Consider the following 21710-nt stretch of genomic DNA (forward strand, 5'->3'; position numbering starts at 1 on the left):
TCTGTGTCTCTATGGCCAAACACGTCCACAGTCTGCGTGTGATCGGTAATGTATGTGTCTCTATGGCCAAACACGTCCACAGTCTGCGTGTGATCGCTGATGTCTGTGTCTCTATGGCCAAACACGTCCACAGTCTGCGTGTGATCGCTGATGTCTGTGTCTCTATGGCCAAACACGTCCACAGTCTGTGTGTGATCGGTAATGTATGTGTCTCTATGGCCAAACACGTCCACAGTCTGCGTGTGATCGCTGATGTCTGTGTCTCTATGGCCAAACACGTCCACAGTCTGCGTGTGATCGCTGATGTGTGTGTCTCTATGGCCGATCCCGCTCCACAGTCTGCGTGTGATCGCTGATGTCTGCATCCTGTAGTTTAAACAGGTTGTGTTTATCAGTTACAGTGTGCGGGATTGCTAATCTAATCTGTGTCTGATATCACAAAAGCTCTGTGTTTATCTTCACCATGTTGTGAGCCAACACTGACCCCAACATAGACCTGCCTTTGTGGTGATGTTTGTCAGTTCCGCTCTCTCCCCTGCAGTGTGGCTCTGTTCGGCCCGGTTTGGTTCGGTTCTGCTCTCTCCCCGGCAGTGTGGTTCTGTTTGGCCCGGTTTGGTTCGGTTCTGCTCTCTCCCCTGCAGTGTGGCTCCGTTTGGCCCGGTTTGGTTCGGTTCTGCTCTCTCCCCTGCAGTGTGGCTCCGTTTGGCCCGGTTTGGCTCAGTTATGCTCTCTCCCCTGCAGTTTGTGCTGTTCCGGTGCTGTGCGCCAGCTCAGCGCATGTTTCGGGGGTCCCAGTCGTCCGTCCTGTTCCACTTCATGCTGCTGTTAGGGCTCCTCATGGCTGTGGTGGCTCTGAGCATCAACCTGAGGTAGGAGGCTACAGCCTGACTGCACTGGCAGACCCATGCAGACCCTCTCTGTCCCTCTGTCTCTCTGTCTGCCTCAGATACATGCAGGTTATTTCCATTAGATGGGATCTGATTTATTTTTATTTTTCAGTTTAGTGTTGTTTCAGTGGGTTATCCTTCTAATAGATCACATCATAAGAATAGTTTTTCCTATGATTTTTTTACTAATCAAAAACATATGTGTAATTCCTGGCTACTGCGGGGTTTCAGACAGCACCTGCTGTGCCTCTGATCTCTGGAGGATAAGCAGTCATTTGCCTGCATGGATCATGTGATCAGCCACCCCCCCGGTGGAGCTGCTGTTCATTCAGACTCTCTGGGAAAAACCCAGTGCCTATTTCAAGCACCCATCAGTCACTGTTCCTCACAGAGCTGGTTATGAGGTGCTTAGTACATCTAACCCTAACCCTGGGATCACTCAGGACAGTGACTGCAAGATCCCTGACAGAGGATCACTGGATCTGACAGTGACTGGGATCCCACTGGATCACGAGCCAGATTTCTGATGAGGTTGTGTGCCTGCAACAGGCCCTGATGCTGAACACGCAGTGATGTATACTCACATTCCCAGCATCCTTTGCGCCATGTGCTCTCGCCCCTGCAGGATGGCGCCCTCTGCGGGCTGCGGGCCGTTCCAGGGCAGTGACTCCGTCTTCAACGTGACAGCCGTGTGCGTGGACACCCTCCCTGCCCCGGGTCCGAGCATCGCCCGCTACCTCAGATCCGAGGCCTTCGCCCTGCCACTCATCCTGGCAGAGATGTGGGTGGATGTGGTTTGGATGTAGTTTGGACGTGGTTTGGATGTGGTTTGGATGTAGTTTGGATGTGTGTAGCAAAGGGCGAGAGCAGTCACCCCACCCGGCCTCGAACCCGGGTCTACGGGGTACCAACCATGCCAATTTGACCGCGACGCCAAAGAGCCTGGTTACAAATGGTGTCAGATGGGATGGCTTGCCGTGAGGCCATCGGAGGCGTGCCCGGTGTGTGAGCTGTATGAGGGACCCCCAGGTTCGGTTGACCCCAGTGTGTGAAGGACCCCAGAGATGGGTGAAGCGCTGGTGAGTGGGGCACCCTGGGATGGGAGAGGTACGGCAGGAGAATGCGTGAGGCACGCCATGGTGCGTGAAGTGCATGGGCGCGCTTCCCAAAGTGGAGGGCAGTGTGACGGAGTGCCGTCACTACGGTTGAGTATGCGCTCTGACTGCCATACCAATGAGCCTGGCTCTTTGGCGTCACGGTCAAAGTCACATGGTTGGTACCCCGTAGACCCAGGTTCGAGGCCCTTCGCTACAATGTGGTTTGGATGTGGGTGGATGTGGTTTGGATGTGGTTTGGGCGTGGGTGGATGTGGTTTGGACATGGGTGGATGCGGTTTGGATGTGGTTTGGGCGTGGGTGGATGTGGTGTGGATGTGGTTTGGATGTGGGTGGATGTGGTGTGGATGTGGTTTGGATGTGGGTGGATGCGGTTTGGATGTGGGTGGATGTGATTTGGTGGCAGACAGTTTGAGTCACGTCCTCTTTGTTTCAGCCGTGTACACTGGGCCAGTGATGAGGCAGAACCTGAGTGTCTCTGTGTCTCTCCACAGCATCCTCCTCACGTCCTACGTGTCCCAGGGCCGGGCCAATCGCAAAGCCATCGAGAGACTGAAGGACATGCTGGTCATGGTGGGTGTCTGGCAGGCTGAGCCTGGCTCCCTGCTCATCCTTTAGTGATGCACAGGTTGACCCGCGGGTCGGGTGGGTTCGGGTAAGCTTGCTAGAAAATATTACAGGTTCGGGCGGGTCGGGTCAAAAAGTGACAAAGCAGCATTCCGATGAAGTTATAAATAACTTACAGAAACATTGCATGCAATAGGCTTACGTTAGAGGCTCTCCGAATTGCATGCTCCAGGCTAGGCTGTGATTACTACTCCACCTTCCACCTTCTCTTCCCCTTTCTCTGTCACTCTCTCTCTCTCAAACACACACACACACACACACACACGCACCAGAGGGTGCAGGTCGTCTTATGCCCTGGCTGTCAATAATCTTGGGACAATTCGTCTGTTTATTTAGATAAGATATTATAGGCTATGCCTTGCAATCAATGTATTATGTTAATGTTTGGGCAAGAGCGAGAGCTGCCGAATGCACAAACACATTTAGAGTTGGACCCGTATAATGTTTACATGCATAAATATATCTGTTTATAGGTCATTAAATACATAAATGTATGTGCAGGACTGCTTTCAGTATGTGCATCTTCTCACTGGTTTGTGACAGAGAGAGGAATCCTGATGCTGGTGCTTTTGTGACTCCTCTTCTGAGCCCTGGGGGGTTCACACCTGCAGCTCCCTCAGATATAATGGTCTAGGGCACTGATTCTCAATCCTGCTCCTGGGGCCCCCCTGCTCCGCACATTTTCCATCTTTCCCTGTTCTACCTACCTGACTGAACTCATCAGTGGCACTTTTGATTAGCTGAGTACACCTGATTTAATCAAGCAGTAAGGATAGATAAAAGATATGCAGGATAGGGGCGCTCCAGGAGTAGGATTGAGAAACACTGGTCTAGGGGAAATTTCCCCAGAATGCCTTTCTCCCTCTTTCCCGTTCCTCTCTGTTAGCATGGCTTAGGTAAAAGCTTCCTGAACATGTGTCCCACTGTCTCCCCCTGCAGTGCAGTGCAGATAAACGTTTCCTGGTGAAGAAGCACTCCACCTTGCTCAGAAGCCGCGCCCGGGGCCTGAAGAGCAGCGTTTCCGAGGGGACAGAGGCAGACAGCCGTCCTCTTGAGATGAAGGACCCCTTGGGGTTCCAGCCCCTGCTGATGAGGAGTGTGAGTGAGCCGTGTGGCACAGCCTGTCACAGTGCCTCAGACCGGTAAAGCTCAGCTCACAGCCTGTCACAGTGTCTCAGACCGTTAAAGCTCAGCTCACAGCCCTCACAGCCTGTCACAGTGTCTCAGACCGTTAAAGCTCAGCTCCCAGCCTGTCACCGTCTCTCAGACCGGTAAAGCTCAGCTCACAGCCCTCACAGCCTGTCACAGTGTCTCAGACCGGTAAAGCTCAGCTCACAGCCCTCACAGCCTGTCACAGTGTCTCAGACCGTTAAAGCTCAGCTCACAGCCCTCACAGCCTGTCACAGTGTCTCAGACCGGTAAAGCTCAGCTCACAGCCCTCACAGCCTGTCACAGTGTCTCAGACCGGTAAAGCTCAGCTCACAGCCTGTCACAGTGTCTCAGACCGTTAAAGCTCAGCTCCCAGCCTGTCACAGTGTCTCAGACCGGTAAAGCTCAGCTCACAGCCTGTCACCGTGTCTCAGACCGGTAAAGCTCAGTTCACAGCCTGTCACAGTGTCTCAGACCGGTAAAGCTCAGCTCACAGCCTGTCACAGTGTCTCAGACCGGTAAAGCTCAGCTCACAGCCTGTCACAGTGTCTCAGACCGGTAAAGCTCAGCTCACAGCCTGTCACCGTGTCTCAGACCGGTAAAGCTCAGCTCACAGCCCTCACAGCCTGTCACAGTGTCTCAGACTGGTAAAGCTCAGCTCACAGCCTGTCACCGTGTCTCAGACCGTTAAAGCTCAGCTCACAGCCTGTCACAGTGTCTCAGACCGGTAAAGCTCAGCTCACAGCCTGTCACAGTGTCTCAGACCGGTAAAGCTCAGCTCACAGCCTGTCACCGTGTCTCAGACCGGTAAAGCTCAGCTCACAGCCTGTCTCTGTCACTGGGTGAATTACACGGCATTAATGAGCTCCCAGGTCTCCCTCACAGTGTCACTTTATGCCTCCATCTGACCAATCACATCACTCGCTTGCACTAACGATCCACCCTCCTCTCTGATGCTGCCCTGCCCCCTGACCCTCCCCGAGCGCTCTCTCATTTGTAAATATGAATGAATGTCAGCATCAGATACTCCAGTTCTATTATGTGAAATTAAAAATGTGTCTTGTTACTTTTGTCAGTGTGTTGTATGAAATCAACAGCAGCTGTAATGCAAAACATGTTATCGTCAAGGCAACTTGTTGGCAGTCTTCAGCAGTGCATATGTCTTTTTTGTCAATAAAGCCACAAAGTTACATTCATCCATCCATTTATTCATTCATTGATTCATTCATTCATTCCTTCAGTCAATCAGCCATTTGTTTTTCATCAATTTGTTCATTAATCCATTCACTGGTACATTCTTTAATTAACTAATTCATTCATTCAGTTTATTCATTCATCCACCAATTCATTCAGTCATTAATTCACGCGTATGATTCCCTGGGTCTCCCTGTCACGCTACGCGGTACCGCTCCACCTTCTCCCTCCACTCCCCCTCAGCACAGCTCCAGATGGTCTCTCCTGCGGTGTCCCACCCCGCTGTGGGGAGGTTTGCCTCACAGTGTGTGATCTCTGCAGGTTAGACTGTGTTTGCCTGCTAGTGCGTCCTCCAGGCTAAGCACATTACTGCTGGCCTGGCCACGCCCTCTCTGCACCCGGGACGAGTGCAGGGTGGGTGTGTGAGAATCCGTTTCTGCTATCTCCACCCTGCACATGGTGCAGAAGCAGGCCTGTGTGTGTAACACCCTGTCCTCACCTCACACAAACTCACATGCGCTCTCACACACATACACGCTCTCGCACACACCCGATCTCACACACGCATGCTCACACACCCGATCTCGCACACGCTGGCTCACACACACGATCTCACACACGCATGCTCACACTCCTGATCTCGCGCACGCTGGCTCACACACCCGATCTCACACACGCATGCTCACACACCCGATCTCGCACACGCTGGCTCACACACCTGATCTCACACACGCATGCTCACACATCCGATCTCGCACACGCTGGCTCACACACCCGATCTCACGCGTGCAGAACCACAGTGCCCCCGAGGCAGCAGCTGGGAGAGATGAAGGCCAGGCCTTTGTGCTTGGTGCCAGTCTTGGGTGAGTTTGCTGAACTTTAAAACAGGAACCCCACGTTTTCTGTAACAGCATTTACGCCCTGGACTGCAATGATTTGTGTGTTTTCTGTTTTGCTTTTCAGTTTTGGCTGGTCTTTGGATGCAGTTTGGTATGTAGTGTCCTGTTCATCCGAAGGCTTTAAAAAAGACATGAGTAGCGTGGTCACGTCACTGCTGTGCTAATAAGACCTGACGCAGTGACCTCAGGGTGTGACACAGTGACCTCAGGGTGTGACACAGAGACCTCAGAGCCTGATGCAGTGACCTCAGGGTGTGACGCAGTGACTTCAGGGTGTGACGCAGTGACCTCAGGGCCTGACGCAGTGACCTCACGGTGTGACGCAGTGACCTCAGGGCCTGATGCAGTGACCTCAGGGTGTGACGCAGTGACCTCAGGGGGTGACGCAGAGACCTCAGGGTGTGACGCAGTGACCTCAGGGTGTGACGCAGTGACCTCAGGGCCTGATGCAGTGACCTCAGGGTGTGACGCAGTGACCTTAGGGCCTGACGCAGTGACCTCACGGTGTGACGCAGTGACCTCAGGGCCTGATGCAGTGACCTCAGGGTGTGACGCAGTGACCTCAGGAGGTGACGCAGTGACCTCAGGGTGTGACGCAGTGACCTCAGGGTGTGACGCAGTGACCTCAGGGCCTGATGCAGTGACCTCAGGGTGTGACGCAGTGACCTTAGGGCATGACGCAGTGACCTCAGAGCCTGATGCAGTGACCTCAGGGTGTAACGCAGAGACCTCAGAGCCTGACGCAGTGACCTCAGGGTGTAACGCAGTGACCTCAGGGTGTGACGCAGTGACCTCAGGGCCTGACACAGTGACGCTGTATTGACAGTTCCCTCACTTGTGCAGGTGAGTCGGTGCAGGCCCCGGTCCTCAGCGGGCCGGACATGGCCTACCTGGACTCCAGGATTGAGTTTCGGTGTGAGGCACCAGGTCTTCCACAGCCCGTCAGCTACCAGCTCCTGAGAGACGGGGGCTTGGTGGTGAACCGCACCCCCGAGGACAACCAGCCCGCCACATTCCAGCTCAGAGTGTCCAACAGCACCGGCGGGAGATACCACTGCAGGGTCAGGGTGGGGGGGAGTGCCCAGCTTCCCCCTCTGTCCAGCAACACTATCCATCTGAGAGTAGTGAGTGAGTACCAGCTAACATGTGTGTGTGTGTGTGTGAGTGTGTGTGCGCGTGTGTGTGTGAGTGTATATGTGTGAGTGTGTGTCGATGTGTGTGTGTGTGTGTGTTAGAATGTGGCATGTATAGTACTCTAACCCAGGTTTTGATTGGCAGGACTGATTCCTTAATTAAGGATTAATGCAACAGCCCCCCCCCCCCCCCCCCCCCCCCCCGTCCATATAAAGATCCAATCAGAACACAGTATTTTCCATGAGCGGCTGCAGTGTGAATCTGCCTCTTTCATTGATTACATTCCTCCGAACGCAGCCTCACTGGCGCCCCTTCCCTGTGCCAGAGTGCCGCTCGCTCCTGTGGTTCCGGGTGTCTGGGTTTTGTCCTTTCTGCCACGGGTTCTGGTGCTGACCCCTCGCGCTTGTCTCTCAGTTCCCGTCCGCGGAGCCGGTGTGGTGTCGGATCCCGACCCGCCGGTGCTGGCCGAGGGGGAGATGCTGGCCCTGAGCTGCCAGGTGCAGAGAGGCTCCCACCTGTCCTACCTGTGGTTCTTCAACCAGAAGGAGATCTCCGGTGACCCGCGCTACCTGGTGAGGGGCAATGCGCTGGTCATCGCCGCGGTTTCCGAGAGTGACGCAGGAAGCTACTACTGCAGGGTGGCGAACGCGCTGGCCAATACCCGAGTCTCCAACAGTCCCGAGGTCCCCGTCAGGGTCAAAGGTGAAGCGGGCCCCCAGCCTGGATGTGGACACAATAAATATTATAACATAAAGGGCTAGGAAGTTATACTTGCATGTTGTATATGCAAAGAGTTGTAAAGATGTCAGATCTAGGATTTTCTGTTTCAACATGAATATCACTGTGTGGGTTGCTCCAAAGTCAGGCAGAACTGGATGCTAATGACAGCTGTTTATCAGGCTAAATGTGCAGTAGAATCACAGTAATAAAACCGTGTGGGGAAGACACAGGGCAAAATGAAAAATGGCTACCAAGTGCAAAATTACTAAATTGCGAAATGACTACAAACACATTTATAGGAATGTCACTGAAATATTTTGCATTTTTAACAGTTTATCTTTTTATGTAGCGATATATATTTTTTTGAATATATTTATTCCTGTTATTCACAGTTTTCCTGTCAGAGCCGCAGGTCTCCTTTACGGTGAGCAAAAGCGCGTGGGGTTACCATGCCAACGTGACGTGCCGGTCGTCCAGGGGTACGCCACCGGTGTGCTTCTGGCTGTTCCTGGATCAGGCGCTGCTGGGAAACAGGACAGCAGCGTCTCTGAGTGCCAGCTTCTCGGTGCCCGTGACTCCAGGTCAGAGTGCCGGGGAGCTGCGGTGCAGGGCCCGGGACCAGCTCCGGAAACTGGACGGCCCAGCACTGCGCCTGGAAGTGGGTACGAGGCGCCACACCCCGCGGAACCTGCGTGTGTGTGTCTGTGTGTGTGTGCCTGTGTGTGTGAGTGTGTGTGTGTGCGTGTGTGTGTGTGAGTGTGTGTGTGTGTGTGTGAGTGTGTGTGTGTGCGTGTGCGTGTGTGTGTGAGTGTGTGTGTGTGTGTGTGTGTGTGCGCCTGTGTGTGAGTGTGTGTGTGTGCGTGTGTGTGTGTGTGTGTGTGTGCCTGTGTGTGTGAGTGTGTGTGTGTGCGTGTGTGTGTGTGAGTGTGTGTGTGTGTATGTGAGTGTGTGTGAGTGTGTGTGTGAGTGTGTGTATGTGTGTGTGTGAGTGTGTGTGTGTGTGAGTGTGTGTGTGTGTGTGTTATGCTGGATTCGCATGTGCCTACATTACATTATTGTCGTTTAGCAGATGCTCTTATCCAGAGCGACTTACACAGGTTACAATTTGTATTAATGTTATCCATTAATACAGGATTATAGGAGGATATAGTTACAGGAGGATATTTACTGAGGCAACTGTGTGTTTAGTACCTTGCCCAAGGGTACAACAGCAGTGCCCCAGCAGGGAATCAAACCAGCAACCTTTCGGTTACAAGCCCTCCTCCTCACCACTGTGCTACACTGCCATGTTTCTGTCTGTTGTGTTTGAGGGTGTATTGTGTCTGTAGTCCCTGTAGGGGGCGATGTGCACCTGTGGGTGGAGTATCTCTACAGCGTGGACTCCAGAGCTGTGGGAGTGAGGCTGCACTGTGCTGTGGGGCGGGGAACCTTCCCCATGTATGCCTGGTTTCTGAACAACACACTCCTGGAGCGGGAGGGCGACTCTTACATCATCACCAAGCCCGGCCACACACTCCTCCTCACCTCCATAACCCCACAGATTTCTGGGTACTACCACTGCCAGGCCAAGGACAGCTTTGATAACAGCTCGTGGATTCTGAGTCAAAAAGCCCTCGTTCATACGACAGGTGAACAAATACCTCCATCCAGAATCACTCAACACACAGAAATACACAGCAAAATATCATTAATACTGCTTTTCTGTTAACATTGCGTTTGATTATTCACTTCAGCAGATGCTGTTATGCAGAGGGGCTTGTATCTTTCATCTTATCCATTTACATACCTGAATATTTAGTGGAAGTAATTCTCAAAGGTACACTATCATGGTGGTATTTCAACCTGCGAGTCACAATAACTTGCTTCCTCCACCACATGTGCTAAGTCGCCCCCTCGTGGCTTTGTGTGTAAGGGGTAGATCCCGCTCAGATGTAAGTTGTCCACCTTTCAAGCACAGTCTAATATGAAATGTGGGTTCTACCACAGTCACAGTGATGTCAATCACATGCCACTTGAGTTAAAGTCTTCTCAGGCAAGTTACAGGTATACAGTATCATAATGTCAGTTTTGACTGATTGATTGATTGATTGATCGATTAGCTGATTCTCTCTCTCTCCCTCTCTCTCCCTCTCTCTCTCAGGGCTGGGCGTGGTTTCCAGTGAGGTCATCGCCATCATGTTCTGCCTTTTCCTGCTCCTGGGCATTCTGGGAAGTGTGTGCTGCATATTCGCCTTATCTAACAGTGAGTATATCCCTACCAACAGCCTGTGCTCATGGTGTCTCATTCTGATGTGACATGTTATTATCGTTATGATTATGCTGATTGAGAGAAACTCACGCAGCTGATATTTTCACCCAGTACCCGTTTTCACAGCTGCATATTCACTGAATCCATTCAGGTTAGATACCTGCAAACAGGCGAATAGCGGCTATGCCCCTCCTGGGAATGAAACCTGCAGCCCCCAGAGCGCTGCCAGATCACAGCCCTGTAACCGTCCTCTCTCTCTTCCAGGGGAGGTGGACAGCCACCTGCGGACCAGGTATGACCCACAGAGGACCTGTCTGCGCAGAGCCATCATACTGTAACACTCTGCAAGGCTGGGAATCTCTGATTCGCTATGACTCAAATCGCTGTCTCTCTGTCTCTCATCTCTCTATATATCTGACTCCCATATCTCTCACTTTCTGATTCTCATTTCTCTGTATCTCTCCCATTTGTCCCCCTCTCTGACTCCCAACTCTCTCTCTGTCTCCCTTCTCTCTTCATGACTCTCTGACTCCTATCTCTCTCTCTGACTCCCAACTCCTATCTCTGACTCTTATCTCTCTCTCTGACTCCTATCTCTCTCTCTGACTCCCAACTCTCTCTCTGTCTCCTATCTCTCTCTCTGACTCTTATCTCTCTCTCTGACTCCTATCTCTCTCTCTGACTCCCAACTCTCTCTCTGTCTCCTATCTCTCTCTCTGACTCCTATCTCTCTCTCTGACTCCTATCTCTCTCTCTGACTCCCAACTCTCTCTGTCTTCTATCTCTCTCTCTGACTCCTATCTCTCTCTCTGACTCCCAACTCCTATCTCTCTCTCTGACTCTTATCTCTCTCTGTGACTCTTATATCTCTCCTATCTCTCTCTCTGACTCCTATCTCTCTCTCTGACTCCTGTCTCTCTCTCTGACTCCTATCTCTCTCTCTGACTCCCAACTCCTATCTCTCTCTCTGACTCTTATCTCTCTCTGTGACTCTTATATCTCTCCTATCTCTCTCTCTGACTCCTATCTCTCTCTCTGACTCCTGTCTCTCTCTCTGACTCCTGTCTCTCTCTCTGACTCCTGTCTCTCTCTCTGACTCCTATCTCTCTCTCTGACTCCTGTCTCTCTCTCTGACTCCTATCTCTCTCTCTGACTCCTGTCTCTCTCTCTGACTCCTATCTCTCTCTCTGACTCCTGTCTCTCTCTCTGACTCCTGTCTCTCTCTCTGACTCCTATCTCTCTCTCTGACTCTTATGTCTCTGCAGATCCAGTGCCTTCGCTCTCTCTGCCGTCCGCTCCAGGTCAGAGGTCACGGAGGCGGAGTCTAGCAGTAGCGTGACACCATGACATTTGGAATATGGTAGGATCGCTCTCAGCACGGCACTCTGCTGCTCTCCCTGACGCTCGTCTCAGGAGACACGCAGGCAGGCTGACGCATGGCCGCCAATAGCGTTCTGCTTTTACTAAACACTGCTCCACACAGAGCCCCACCCGGCCTGTTCCGCTCTGCCTCAGGCCTGCAAAGACTCCGTTCTGCCCTGTACCGCACTGAACACTGACGTGTACAAGCAAATCAGACAGCGGATGCAATCGCAATGAAACGCTGACGCTTACTACCTCCCAACACTTACAGTCCTCTGAAAGACTCAGCAGTAAGGACAGAAACATTTGACCTTACAGAAATACTGTAAGATTAATAACTGAGGTTTGCCTGTTACCTAATGTGTTAAGAAATACATTTCTAGTAAACATGTCTGTGATGGGACTTACTGCCCTTTGAAGTGAGGGATATTCAACTGAAAATGAAAGAATATAAGATAGAAGTATATAAATGAGGTAAAAAGGACACGCAGACATTAGATTTACATACACGCTCTTTCCCAGTGCAATTTATATTGTTGCAATTTCACATGTTACCCATTTATAAAGCTGGATATTTACCAAGGCCATTAGGGCTGAAGTACTTTGCCTGAGGGTACAGTACCAGTGCCTCTGCCACAAACAGAACCAGTAAGCCCTGCGGTTCACCACTACACCGCTCTGTCTCCCTGAAAGTGAGAGGTGTCTGTGTTTCTTTGCTTCCCAAAGGACCCTGAGGGCCGACGGACCGGCAGAGAGGGGCGCACCCCGGCCTTCCTGCACCGCAAACTCGGCATCAGTCTCCCCATATTTTAGTCTGCACAGGGAACACAGAGCTTGAATGTTTTCGTGTCTGATATCGGAGCTGTGCTCTTTGTAGTTCTGCAGTAATTTTATCATCATGTTTCCTGGAAAAAAGCAGTGAGTGTGGATGTGTCCCATACCTTGCGCTGGTATGATGGGAACAGGTACCGCTGTGAAACGAGGCATGTCATTAGGCTTGAGTGTGGATTTTTTATATTGATTATTTGCGTTTTTACATTAAATTCTTTGCTGCTTTGAAGCTGTTCTTGGCCCAGCTGTATGGATGTTCTGTGGGGAAGTTCTGGAAATAAAGGATGTAAAGTAACGTGTTTTGCGTCTGAGTTTCTGCCTGTCAGGGCGTATCACAGACTGACCAACGCCAACACGCAGACATGGGGTGCGGGGGAGGGGGATTCCTGTTATCTACCCTGGGCACATGCACATGGGGGGGTCATATCAGTCCACAGTTTCGCAGGAGGGGGGCAGGGACGGACAAACGGTCTCGGAGGAGCTAACCGCCCTGTGATTCTGTTATTCTGCTGTACAAACCCAGAGTCCATCTGCTCCCCGACCAGAACCAGCACCTGCACACAAACCCGGGGGCCGGGAACCGTGGCAACCCGAACTGAGCACCATCGTGATGTTTCTCAGGCTTGTGGCATTGATATTGGGTAAGAGAAGCAAGAAGTGTGAGGGACTTTTGATTTTCAGCCAATACCAATATCCTAAACTACACAACATCGTCATGGCATTCTCAAACTCTGACTTGGAATTTTAGAGAATTAGAATTATATTTAAAATCGATAAAGTGTGTGTATATAAACAGCGAACATGAATATCTTTAGAAACCACATTTTTCTGTTCTCAGCATATGTGTTGCTATATATTGCTGTCACTCACACCACACTTAGGAGTCCTCAGAAGACTCAGGTCAACATGAACACAACAGACTCTGAAAATCACACCCGTTTGTTACACTTGATAGGGGTAAAAATGCATCTTGTCTCTGTTTACAGGTTTGTGGAGTCTCACTCCCACCATGTGTGACCACACAGACAGCAGTAAGTACTGCACACCCTCGCACACTGTCTGTATGTTCTGACAGAGGATGCACACCCTGGCACACTGTCTGTATGTTCTGACAGAGGATGCACACCCTGGCACACTGTCTGTATGTTCTGACAGAGGAGCAGCAGAGCACTTCCACCTCTGCGCTCCACCTGAGCTGCATGCGTCTCTCCTGAGCCTCAGGCGTCTCTCCTGAGCCTCAGGCGTCTCTCCTGAGCCGCGGTGTCTCTCCCGAGCCTCAGGTGTCCCTCCCGAGCCTCAGGTGTCCCTCCTGAGCCGCGGCGTCTCTCCCGAGCCTCAGGTGTCTCTCCAGAGCGCTTGTGTGTGTTTGATGGTTTCTTTTGCTCTCATTCCAGAAAACGTCGTTTTAGGGGTTCCAATCCTCAGCGCCCCTGACGCCTCTTTCGTTAAATCCATCGAAACCTTCAGCTGTAGCCTCTCTAACCCCCCTAAGGAAGAGTCCATCCTGTATACTCTGTATGGGAATAACGGCACTAAGAAACACGGAGACTTCAGTGCGCACGGAGAGTACACGGCCAATTTCACACTCGTGATCCAGCTGTCGTACGATGGCCTTTTCTACTGCAATGCCAGCGTGCAGAACAACACAGCCATCCAGCCCGTGAAAAGCAAGGACCACTACTTCAGAGTGATCGGTGAGTGACCAGGGCACAGGCCGGCACCAGACTCTCACATTACATTATATTACATTACACTTAGCAGATGCTCTTATGCAGAGCGACTTCCAGCACTATAGAACACAAGTGTATCCATTCAATTTCAACACGCAACACTCCCAGACCAGACTGTTATGTTTAAAATAAATGAAAGGCCCATTTCCAGCGTGATTCGGTCCGAACTGGTGCCATCAGACTCCTGCAAATTCCAGTAAATAGTAGCGGTGTTTGTGGTGCAATCACCTCACGGCGTCTGATGTGGGAGGTCGATCACGCGGATGGTGATTGGCCGATATGATTGGTGTCGGATTTCACAGTGTCAGACAAACAGCTGGATTGGCTGTGGCAGATTCGTAGGATTGGTTTAGCTTCTTATGCATCATGTAGTCCGTTCATAGTCAGTTATCTGATCTTATTTAAGGATTGTAGTCAGGCACAGTGCCCCTCTTTGGATTAAAACCTACAGCTATAACGGATTCTGCTCTAGTGCACCCCGGTGCTATGGCATCGTGGCTGGGGACAATAACCAGGAGGTTCAGGTTCCAGGTTCACTTGCTGGGCTAGGCACACCTCAGAGCTGATCCAGCCCTGAAAACGAGGCGATGTTTAAAACCGTAAGCTGTGTGAACTCCGGTGTCTGCTTCGCCCGCGCTGTGTTACAGTGCCTGTTGAAGGAGCCGAGCTGTCGTCAGACCCGTCGCCAGCGGAAGTGTTTGAGGGGCAGAATCTGACTCTGTCCTGCAGTGTGAAGGCGGGCACTGACATCAGTTACACGTGGCTCATCAGTAACTCATCGGTGGAGGCCCGTCATCGGCAGGAGGGTAACAGGCTGTTATTGGTGTCCGTGACCTCTGAGGATGCTGGGAACTACTCCTGCTTGGCCTGGAACCAGTTGATCGACAGCGTTCACTCCTCCATCAGCACACAGAAGCTCGTCACTGTCAAAGGTGGTGTGGCCCTCCTCCCTTCCCCTCAGTCCGACCATCGACTCTTTTTGAGGTCAGCTTTTGTTTTGTTTCATTTTGTTTTCAGGGTTTTTCTGATGCATCGTTGCTTCCCTCTCTGCAGTTGGTGTTTCCAAACTCAACATCTCATTCAGCGTGCAGAAGAACGGCACGGGCTACCTGGCGCAGGTGAGGTGCCAGGCGGGCAGAGGGACGCTGCCTATCAACTTCACCCTCTACCACGAAAATGGGGAGCAGCAGGGCTCGGAGGAGACGCACTCCCACCAGGCCTCCTTCCCTATACCCGTCGAGCTGAACCGCCACATGGGGGCGCTGCACTGCGTGGCGGAAAACGGCCACCGCCGAGTGCGCAGCGACGTCCTGCCGCTGAGAGTGGGTACGTCACGTCACGCTCCTGCCCAGCGCAGCAGACCTCACACGGAGACAGAGCCTTCTGCACCTCATCTCCCCAGAGTCGTCTGTCGCACAGCAGTGCCTGACCTGCCAGTCATTACGCTACGTCACGTTACATTACATCACATTACACTACATTACATTACCTCCTTCCTGTTGTAGCTAATCTAGTTTTAGCACTGCTGGTGTCTCCAGGATCCAGCAGTCAGTGATCCACCACAGGAGCTGCTGTCATAAGTGATGACATTCCATTCCATTCCATTCCATTCCATTACATTACATTACATTACATTACATTACATTACATCATTTAGCAGACGCTCTTACCCAGAGCGACTTCCATATAAGTGCATCACTATGCTAAGAGTAGTTATCAGGAAGTATTACAAGAGTTCAGTAAGATACTTACTGAGTTAAGTGCTAAACTAGTGAAGAGCTAGTGAAGAACTAGTTTTTTTATTGAAAATGGGGATAGATAAGATAGATAGAGAGGAAGGTAGACAACAGATAAAACTTGAAGAAATGAGTTTTCAGCTTTCTCTTGAAGGCACCCAGGGAGTCTGTTCTACAGATCTCAGCAGGAAGCTCATTCCACCAGTGTGGAGTAAGTACTGAGAAGAGGCGGGTTCGAGAGATGCTGCCCTTGTATTTCAGGACACAGAGGCGACCCGAGATCACCCTGCTGTCCTCTCAGTACAAACCCAGCTACTCAACCACTGCTCCATGCTCTCTTTATAGGACTTATGATTTTTATTTTTATTCCACTTTTCTGTTTGTAGTGTTTCCATGGTTACTGTAAGTCTTCACTTTTCTGTTCATGGTACATACAGTCCTGTGTTCAGCTTATTCTTTCCAATGGGCGAGGCAGGGCCAGTGAGGTATTGCTGTTTTAATACGTGTGTAACTGTTTTATTAACGAGCCTTGTGTTTTCCTCCCAGTGCCTGTAGGGGGCAGTGTGAGATTGACTCTGGAGCATGATGACAGCGGTAGCTCTGACAGGGTGTCTGTCAGGCTGCGCTGTGCGGTGGACAGAGGAACTTTCCCACAGTTCCACTGGTTTCTGAATGACTCCGGCCTGGACAGCCGGGGGCCCTTCCACAGGATAGAGGAGCACAGCCGGTCTCTGCTTCTCACCTCCGTCAACGACCACAATTCCGGCTCCTACCACTGTGAGGCGACAGACAGCTTTGACCCCATTGCATGGATCAGCAGTGAGAAGCTCTTTGTAGACAGGGCAGGTAGGGCGTGTTTTTTCACACGTTGAGAGAAAGCTACAAGTTGCAGACCTTGCATGTTATGTTATTTTCCATGTTCATGTCAGTTATTTAGCAGATGAAAAGATTCACGTAATGCTTTGGTTACACCTTATTTGCCAGGGCTAAATTCAAAGCCCAAATTGTTTCAATATCTGTGTACAGTAGATGTGTTTGCGTCTGTATTAATCATGCCTGCTTTTGGCCTGATGGTCAGCTGTTGATGTCACTATTAAACCATGGGAATCTAGACATTTGTCTGTAAACCGGAAGTTAATCTGAGTTAATCAGTGACTGTGATGATGATGATGATGATGATGATGATGATGATGATGATGAAGATCACGATGGTGGTGATGGTGATGGTGGTAATGATGACGACGAAGATGATGATGATGATGGTGATGATGGTCATGGTGGTGATGAAGATGGCAGTGATGATGATGATGAAGATGATGATGATGATGACAATGGTGATCTTTTTTTCCCTCCTCCAGTGGCTTCTCGTGTCCCTGTGACTGTGTTATCTGTGGTGCTCGGCTGTTTCCTCTTCCTCTGCAGTCTGGTGACTGGCTGCTGCATCTATGGAGCATTACACCGTGAGTGTATGTGTGTGTACGTGTGTGTACGTGTGTGTGTGTGTGTGTGTGTGTGTGTGTGTACGTGTGTGTGTGTACGTGTGTCTGTGTGTGTGCGCACGTGTGTGAGTGTGTGCGTGTGTGTGTGTGTGTGTACGTGTGTGTGTACGTGTGTGTGTGTGTGTATGTGTGTGTGTGTGTGTGTGTGTGTGTGTGTGTGTGAGTGTGTGTGTGTGTGTGTGTGTGTGTGTGTGTACACCGTGAGTTTACCTGTTTCGCTCTCTCTCTCTCTGCCTGTGCATCAGCTAAAAGGGGAATTGAGGCTTTCAGATCCCCCTCAGAGATCTAAGGCACACTGTTTCAAAGCCCTTTGTGGGATGTACATCAGCCTAATCACAATACCTGTGTTTAGTAGCGTGACATTTATTGGGCAAGAGTGTTCTGTGTGAGTAATCTGACTACACAAAAAACTGTAAACAGAAAAATTCCACCACCAGAATTACACAGACACGGACTCTGTTTTTACATGTGACTGCGGAAGAAATGATCGGTTCTGGTAGTCATAAGGTCACCGGGAAGTGAGAAGCAGGTTGTGGTGCTGTGCAGCTTGCTGGGCACTGATTCAGACATTCTTAACTGAATTGGCCTGCAGCGCACAGAGGAACCTTAGTCATATTTCACTGAGCGCTGAGTTAGCAGAGCAGTCCCTCTAACCACGTCTTTCTGAAAAACACAAGTCTTCCACTAGGTGTCGCTCTTCAGTAAAGCAGTGTGCTTGCGTTTCAGGGCGAAGACCAGCCCCACGGAAGCGCGCGTAAGTCACCGCCTGGCTTTCGGTCCGCTGATGGCAGTACGGGACTCTGATGCATTTCGATATATGAAATTTCCACATAGTGATTCATGTTCATTGAGAAGACAAAAGCTGCATAGACATGAATAGTGGCATTTATTTGACATCACTATTTTGTTATTGGCATTGATGTTGTGCATTTTTACTAATTTGTCACATTCCTTTTCCTCTCAGATGGATTTTAAATTCCACAGCAATGAACAATATGGAATATGAAGATGACGAACTGGTATGGAGGTCTTTAACACTGAACTGCTGCGCTCTCTCTCCATCTCTCTCTATCACCTTCCCTCCCTCTCTCCATCTCTCTCTCCATTTCTCTACCTCTTCCTCTTCTCTCTCTCTCTCTTTCTCTATCACCTTCCCTCCCTCTCTCCATCTCTCTCTCCATTTCTCTACCTCTCTCTCTCTCTATCACCTTCCCTCCCTCTCTCCATCTCTCTCTCCATTTCTCTACCTCTCTCTCTCTCTCTCTCTCTCTCTCTCTCCCACCACTGTGTTAAATTCATAAATGCATTGGCTTATATTTACTCAAATTTTAAGGTAAGAAAAACCTGCATTTTTGCTCTTTAAAAATGTCCTAGTGTTTGAAGTTGGTCACCCACACAACTCTTAGCTCTGGTTTATTTGTTTTATACTTGCTGTAAAAAAAAAAAAAAGAAACAGGTGTGAGAATAGCGTTCCACACGTGATTGGAACCCTTGACCTCCTGGTTAAGTATCCAGTAGTATCTGGGCTCTGTTCCACATCACATGCTGTACTGTAGAAAATAACCTTCATTGTTCAACAGAGTGCAGTAAATATGGACAATTTGGACTTCTTTGGACGTCTTCTAATGTATAACTGATACTTTAAACAGATCTTATGTGTGTTGCTTCATTCTCAGGTACACCACAATTCAAATCAAGAAGGATTCGAAAAATAACAGAGAAAGCCAAACACTGCAGCCTCAATCTCTAAACCGAACTCTGAATCTGTTTAGCTCATAGCATCCTACGCAAGCGGCCAGCCTCATCAGTCACTAAGCTGAAGGAAGGCCAGTAGCTGTGAAACCCAAAGCTTATCACTTCCTCATCGGAAACCCCCTGGCCTCCCAGTCTCCAGCCTGCACGGAGACACCAAAATAAAAGTGTTTCATTTCTGCTCTCCTCTCTATCCTGTGAACACACCTGGCAGCAGCATGTTTCTCTGTCGAGGTCCCTGTCTCCAGGGAAGAGACCTGAGGCTGTGCTGGCCGGATGCATGTCTGTCCCTCAGGGCTGTTTAATTTGTGTTTGAAATAAGGGAGCTTGGTAATATGATACCTTACTGTGCGGAGCTGAAAGGGGTTCCTCTTGGTACTCTCTCTGTCTGACATATAGTACACTGATCATACCTCACTGAACTGGGAAACAGTGTAGCATAGTGGTTAAGGAGCAGGACCCCCCCCCCCCGACTTAGGAGGCCTGAATTTACTGAATTAAATTTGGTGATTGGCCAATAAAATTAATCCATTTATGTTCCTGTTCAGGTCGAAGACGAATACATGGAAGATGGAGACCTGGCTACGGCTGCCAATATGGAGGACAGAGACACGGTGGAGCATATATGAACACTGTTATTACATTATATTACATTACGCCAGTTAGCAGACGCTCTTACCCAGAGCGGCTTCCAAATAGTGCATCACTATGCTAAGAATAGCGATTGAAAAGTCGGTCAGTAAAATACTGAGTTAAGTGCTAAACTAGTGTAGAGTTCTTTTTTAAATAGAAGACAGGTATAGACAGGATAGATCGAGAGGACGGTAGACTAGAGATAAAGCGTGAACTCTTATGTTCAGCTCTGAGACATGCGTACGAGGATCTGTGCTGGTCTGTGTGACCACGGTTGATGTGTGGGAGCTTGATGTTGAACATAAAAGGGATAATTTCCTATGGTAACACACACGGCTGCTTGTATTCTCACTTTCTCACAGGTCGAGGGAGAGTCGCTGGACGAGTGGGAGCAGATAGAAAAGGCCCTGCAAATAAACTGCATGGACGAAGAAGTTCCCCCGAGCTAAAGAGAGAACAATGGAGGAAAGAGAGGGAAGCTAGAAAAGGAGGAAGGGAGTGGAGTTAGTGAGAGAGAGAAGAATAGGAGGAGAGTGACGGGAGAGAGAGAAAGACAGACAGAGAGTTTTACCATAATTATTTCAGTAAATACATATATATCTGAATAAATACCAGCTTTGTGAAAAGAAGTAAGTACCAGGTGTGAGCTTTAATGAGAGTGATGTTTCTTCGTGGACTGACCTGGTACAGTGCTGGGATGTTCCTCACTGGTTCCCTGCTGAATGCCAGCTTGGGCCCAACATGGCAACCCAGCAGTGTCTCCATGGTAACCAGCTGTCCCTGTGAATTACCTGCAGAGTGAGGCACCAGCTGCTGATCTCCCTCTGTTTAAACGCTCTTACATAAAGGTGCCATTCGAGCTGTGGGTGCCGCTGTCTGCTGAGCAAACACATAAGCACAGTGATAGCAGGGGTAGGAGATAAAGGGTTGGGGGTAGGGGGTAGGAGATACGGGGTAGGGGGTAGGGGGTAGGAGGCAGGGGTAGGGGGTAGGCCATTCCCCTGCACACTCTATGCACTCTGCTGCAGCCGGAATATTATCTCAGTGACGATGTCTGAACGGAGTCCCCTGTGCTTTAGTGACCTCGGCTCAAACAGCCTGAAGCTCATGTCTCACCACCCTGAGAGGAGCTGCTCTGGCTGTGACCATGAGCCTGTGACACTCACAAACACACCACAGCCTCCAGAGCCGCTCAGCTTCACCCTCCTGCGGGGCTCTTCATGGGCCACTCTTTCCCAGTATGAGTTTTTACCCACAATACTATAAATCTGTGAATTCAGCCATGTGAGGAGTAATATCCTCTTGCTTAGTGCCATGGAACGCTTCACTGATCATACGCATGACTGAAACAGGGGTCTGTGGGTCCCCAGTGGCTTCAAAAAGCAGGGGTGCAGGAAGGGGAAAAAGTATTTTTAAAAAATGCACACAGACACAAACATCCATTCATTTGACTGTGAGTTAGGGTATAAAACAATCACAGATGAAGGACAAAACAAACACACATCCATGACCACTGATACAAAGGGGGAGGTACAGAGACTGTGTGAGTGTGTGTGGGGGTGTTTATGGTGGGGTATGCCTTATGAATATGTAAAGATATGAGAATAATGAGAATAAAGGTATTTTCTTAAGTTATTTGTTAATTTGGTCCCAGTTTGTATTCATCTTATTTGCTTTTGTTCAAAGTCCAGTGAATGTAAGAATTAAGGCTGGTAATCAGGAGGAATCAGAAGAATAAACATGTTTCTTTTTGTTCTTACAACCGTAAACACTTCAGACAGTAAACTGTCCTTTCATAATGGACATAACAGCCAATAACTGTCTCTAAAATCCAGATCATTGTTTGCACGGCAGCTCAATCATGCCCAAATAATCAAATCACAGTTTGAACAAAAGCCAGCACACAGTGGCCACTCGGGGCCTACCTGAGAAATGCTGATCCATTTCCCTCCCAATCAATATGAGCAGATACAGCTGAGGAATGAAACAGAAGAGGGAGAAGAGCCTACTTTTCTGCAGGTGTAGCTGTGTAAGCAAGACAGGCCATTAACTCCACTGCATGTAGGAGAGGAGGCATCATTGTACCTGAATGTCAGTGTGAATGGGGCTGTGCTTGAGCACAATACATCTTTATTTTCCTGACACACAGGTCCACTGTGACCTCAGGTCCTCTCTCTGTCTCTCTGTATCTCTG

General features: G+C 49.9%; 3 protein-coding genes across 6 annotated transcripts in view; all 3 read left to right on the forward strand.

Moving 5' to 3' along the window:
* The window catches only part of tmc8 (transmembrane channel-like 8), a 12398-nt gene extending 8533 nt beyond the window's left edge, over nt 1–3865 (forward strand). The window contains exons 13-16 of the mRNA XM_036547671.1: nt 742–869; nt 1513–1668; nt 2497–2575; nt 3569–3865. Coding sequence (XP_036403564.1) covers nt 742–869; nt 1513–1668; nt 2497–2575; nt 3569–3775 — 570 coding nt within the window. The 3' untranslated portion in view covers nt 3776–3865. The remainder of the gene's footprint in view (nt 1–741; nt 870–1512; nt 1669–2496; nt 2576–3568) is intronic.
* Nucleotides 3866–5585: 1720 nt separating this feature from the next.
* LOC118786972 (Fc receptor-like protein 3) lies at nt 5586–12426 on the forward strand. 2 transcript variants are annotated; one of them, XM_036542337.1, is made up of 10 exons: nt 5586–5835; nt 5936–5962; nt 6715–6999; nt 7420–7707; nt 8118–8387; nt 9054–9353; nt 9866–9967; nt 10238–10265; nt 11239–11274; nt 12062–12426. In XM_036542337.1, exons 1-10 carry the CDS (start codon nt 5595–5597, stop codon nt 12171–12173), a joined length of 1689 nt encoding a protein of 562 aa, XP_036398230.1. In that variant the 5' UTR covers nt 5586–5594; the 3' UTR covers nt 12174–12426. The 2 variants fall into 2 exon arrangements, with proteins under 2 accessions (XP_036398230.1, XP_036398238.1); XM_036542345.1 differs by having other exon boundaries at nt 11239–11333; nt 12062–12138.
* Nucleotides 12427–12601: 175 nt separating this feature from the next.
* Nucleotides 12602–20039, forward strand: si:dkey-93h22.7 (Fc receptor-like protein 5). 3 transcript variants are annotated; one of them, XM_036544843.1, is made up of 11 exons: nt 12602–12807; nt 13153–13197; nt 13561–13860; nt 14544–14828; nt 14950–15222; nt 16179–16478; nt 16991–17092; nt 17858–17885; nt 18096–18150; nt 19432–19497; nt 19879–20039. In XM_036544843.1, exons 1-11 carry the CDS (start codon nt 12777–12779, stop codon nt 19963–19965), a joined length of 1572 nt encoding a protein of 523 aa, XP_036400736.1. In that variant the 5' UTR covers nt 12602–12776; the 3' UTR covers nt 19966–20039. The 3 variants fall into 3 exon arrangements, with proteins under 3 accessions (XP_036400736.1, XP_036400744.1, XP_036400755.1); XM_036544851.1 differs by having other exon boundaries at nt 16179–16409; XM_036544862.1 differs by having other exon boundaries at nt 19432–19517; nt 19879–19953.
* Nucleotides 20040–21710: the final 1671 nt, after the last annotated feature.

The sequence above is a fragment of the Megalops cyprinoides genome, chromosome 1 (assembly GCF_013368585.1).
Source record: "Megalops cyprinoides isolate fMegCyp1 chromosome 1, fMegCyp1.pri, whole genome shotgun sequence".
In the NCBI taxonomy this organism is placed as follows: domain Eukaryota; kingdom Metazoa; phylum Chordata; class Actinopteri; order Elopiformes; family Megalopidae; genus Megalops; species Megalops cyprinoides.

Coding starts and splice junctions, on each gene's coding strand:
- LOC118786972 (XM_036542337.1), top strand. CDS start 5,595: ATGCTCACACTCCTGATCTCGCGCACGCTGGCTCACACACCCGATCTC. Junction 5,836..5,935: donor GTGCTTGGTGCCAGTCTTGG/GTGAGTTTGCTG, acceptor TTTGCTTTTCAG/TTTTGGCTGGTCTTTGGATG. Junction 11,275..12,061: donor CTCTCTGCCGTCCGCTCCAG/GTCAGAGGTCAC, acceptor TGCTTCCCAAAG/GACCCTGAGGGCCGACGGAC.
- si:dkey-93h22.7 (XM_036544843.1), top strand. CDS start 12,777: ATGTTTCTCAGGCTTGTGGCATTGATATTGG. Junction 15,223..16,178: donor CGTCCTGCCGCTGAGAGTGG/GTACGTCACGTC, acceptor TTTTCCTCCCAG/TGCCTGTAGGGGGCAGTGTG. Junction 17,886..18,095: donor CCAGCCCCACGGAAGCGCGC/GTAAGTCACCGC, acceptor TTTTCCTCTCAG/ATGGATTTTAAATTCCACAG.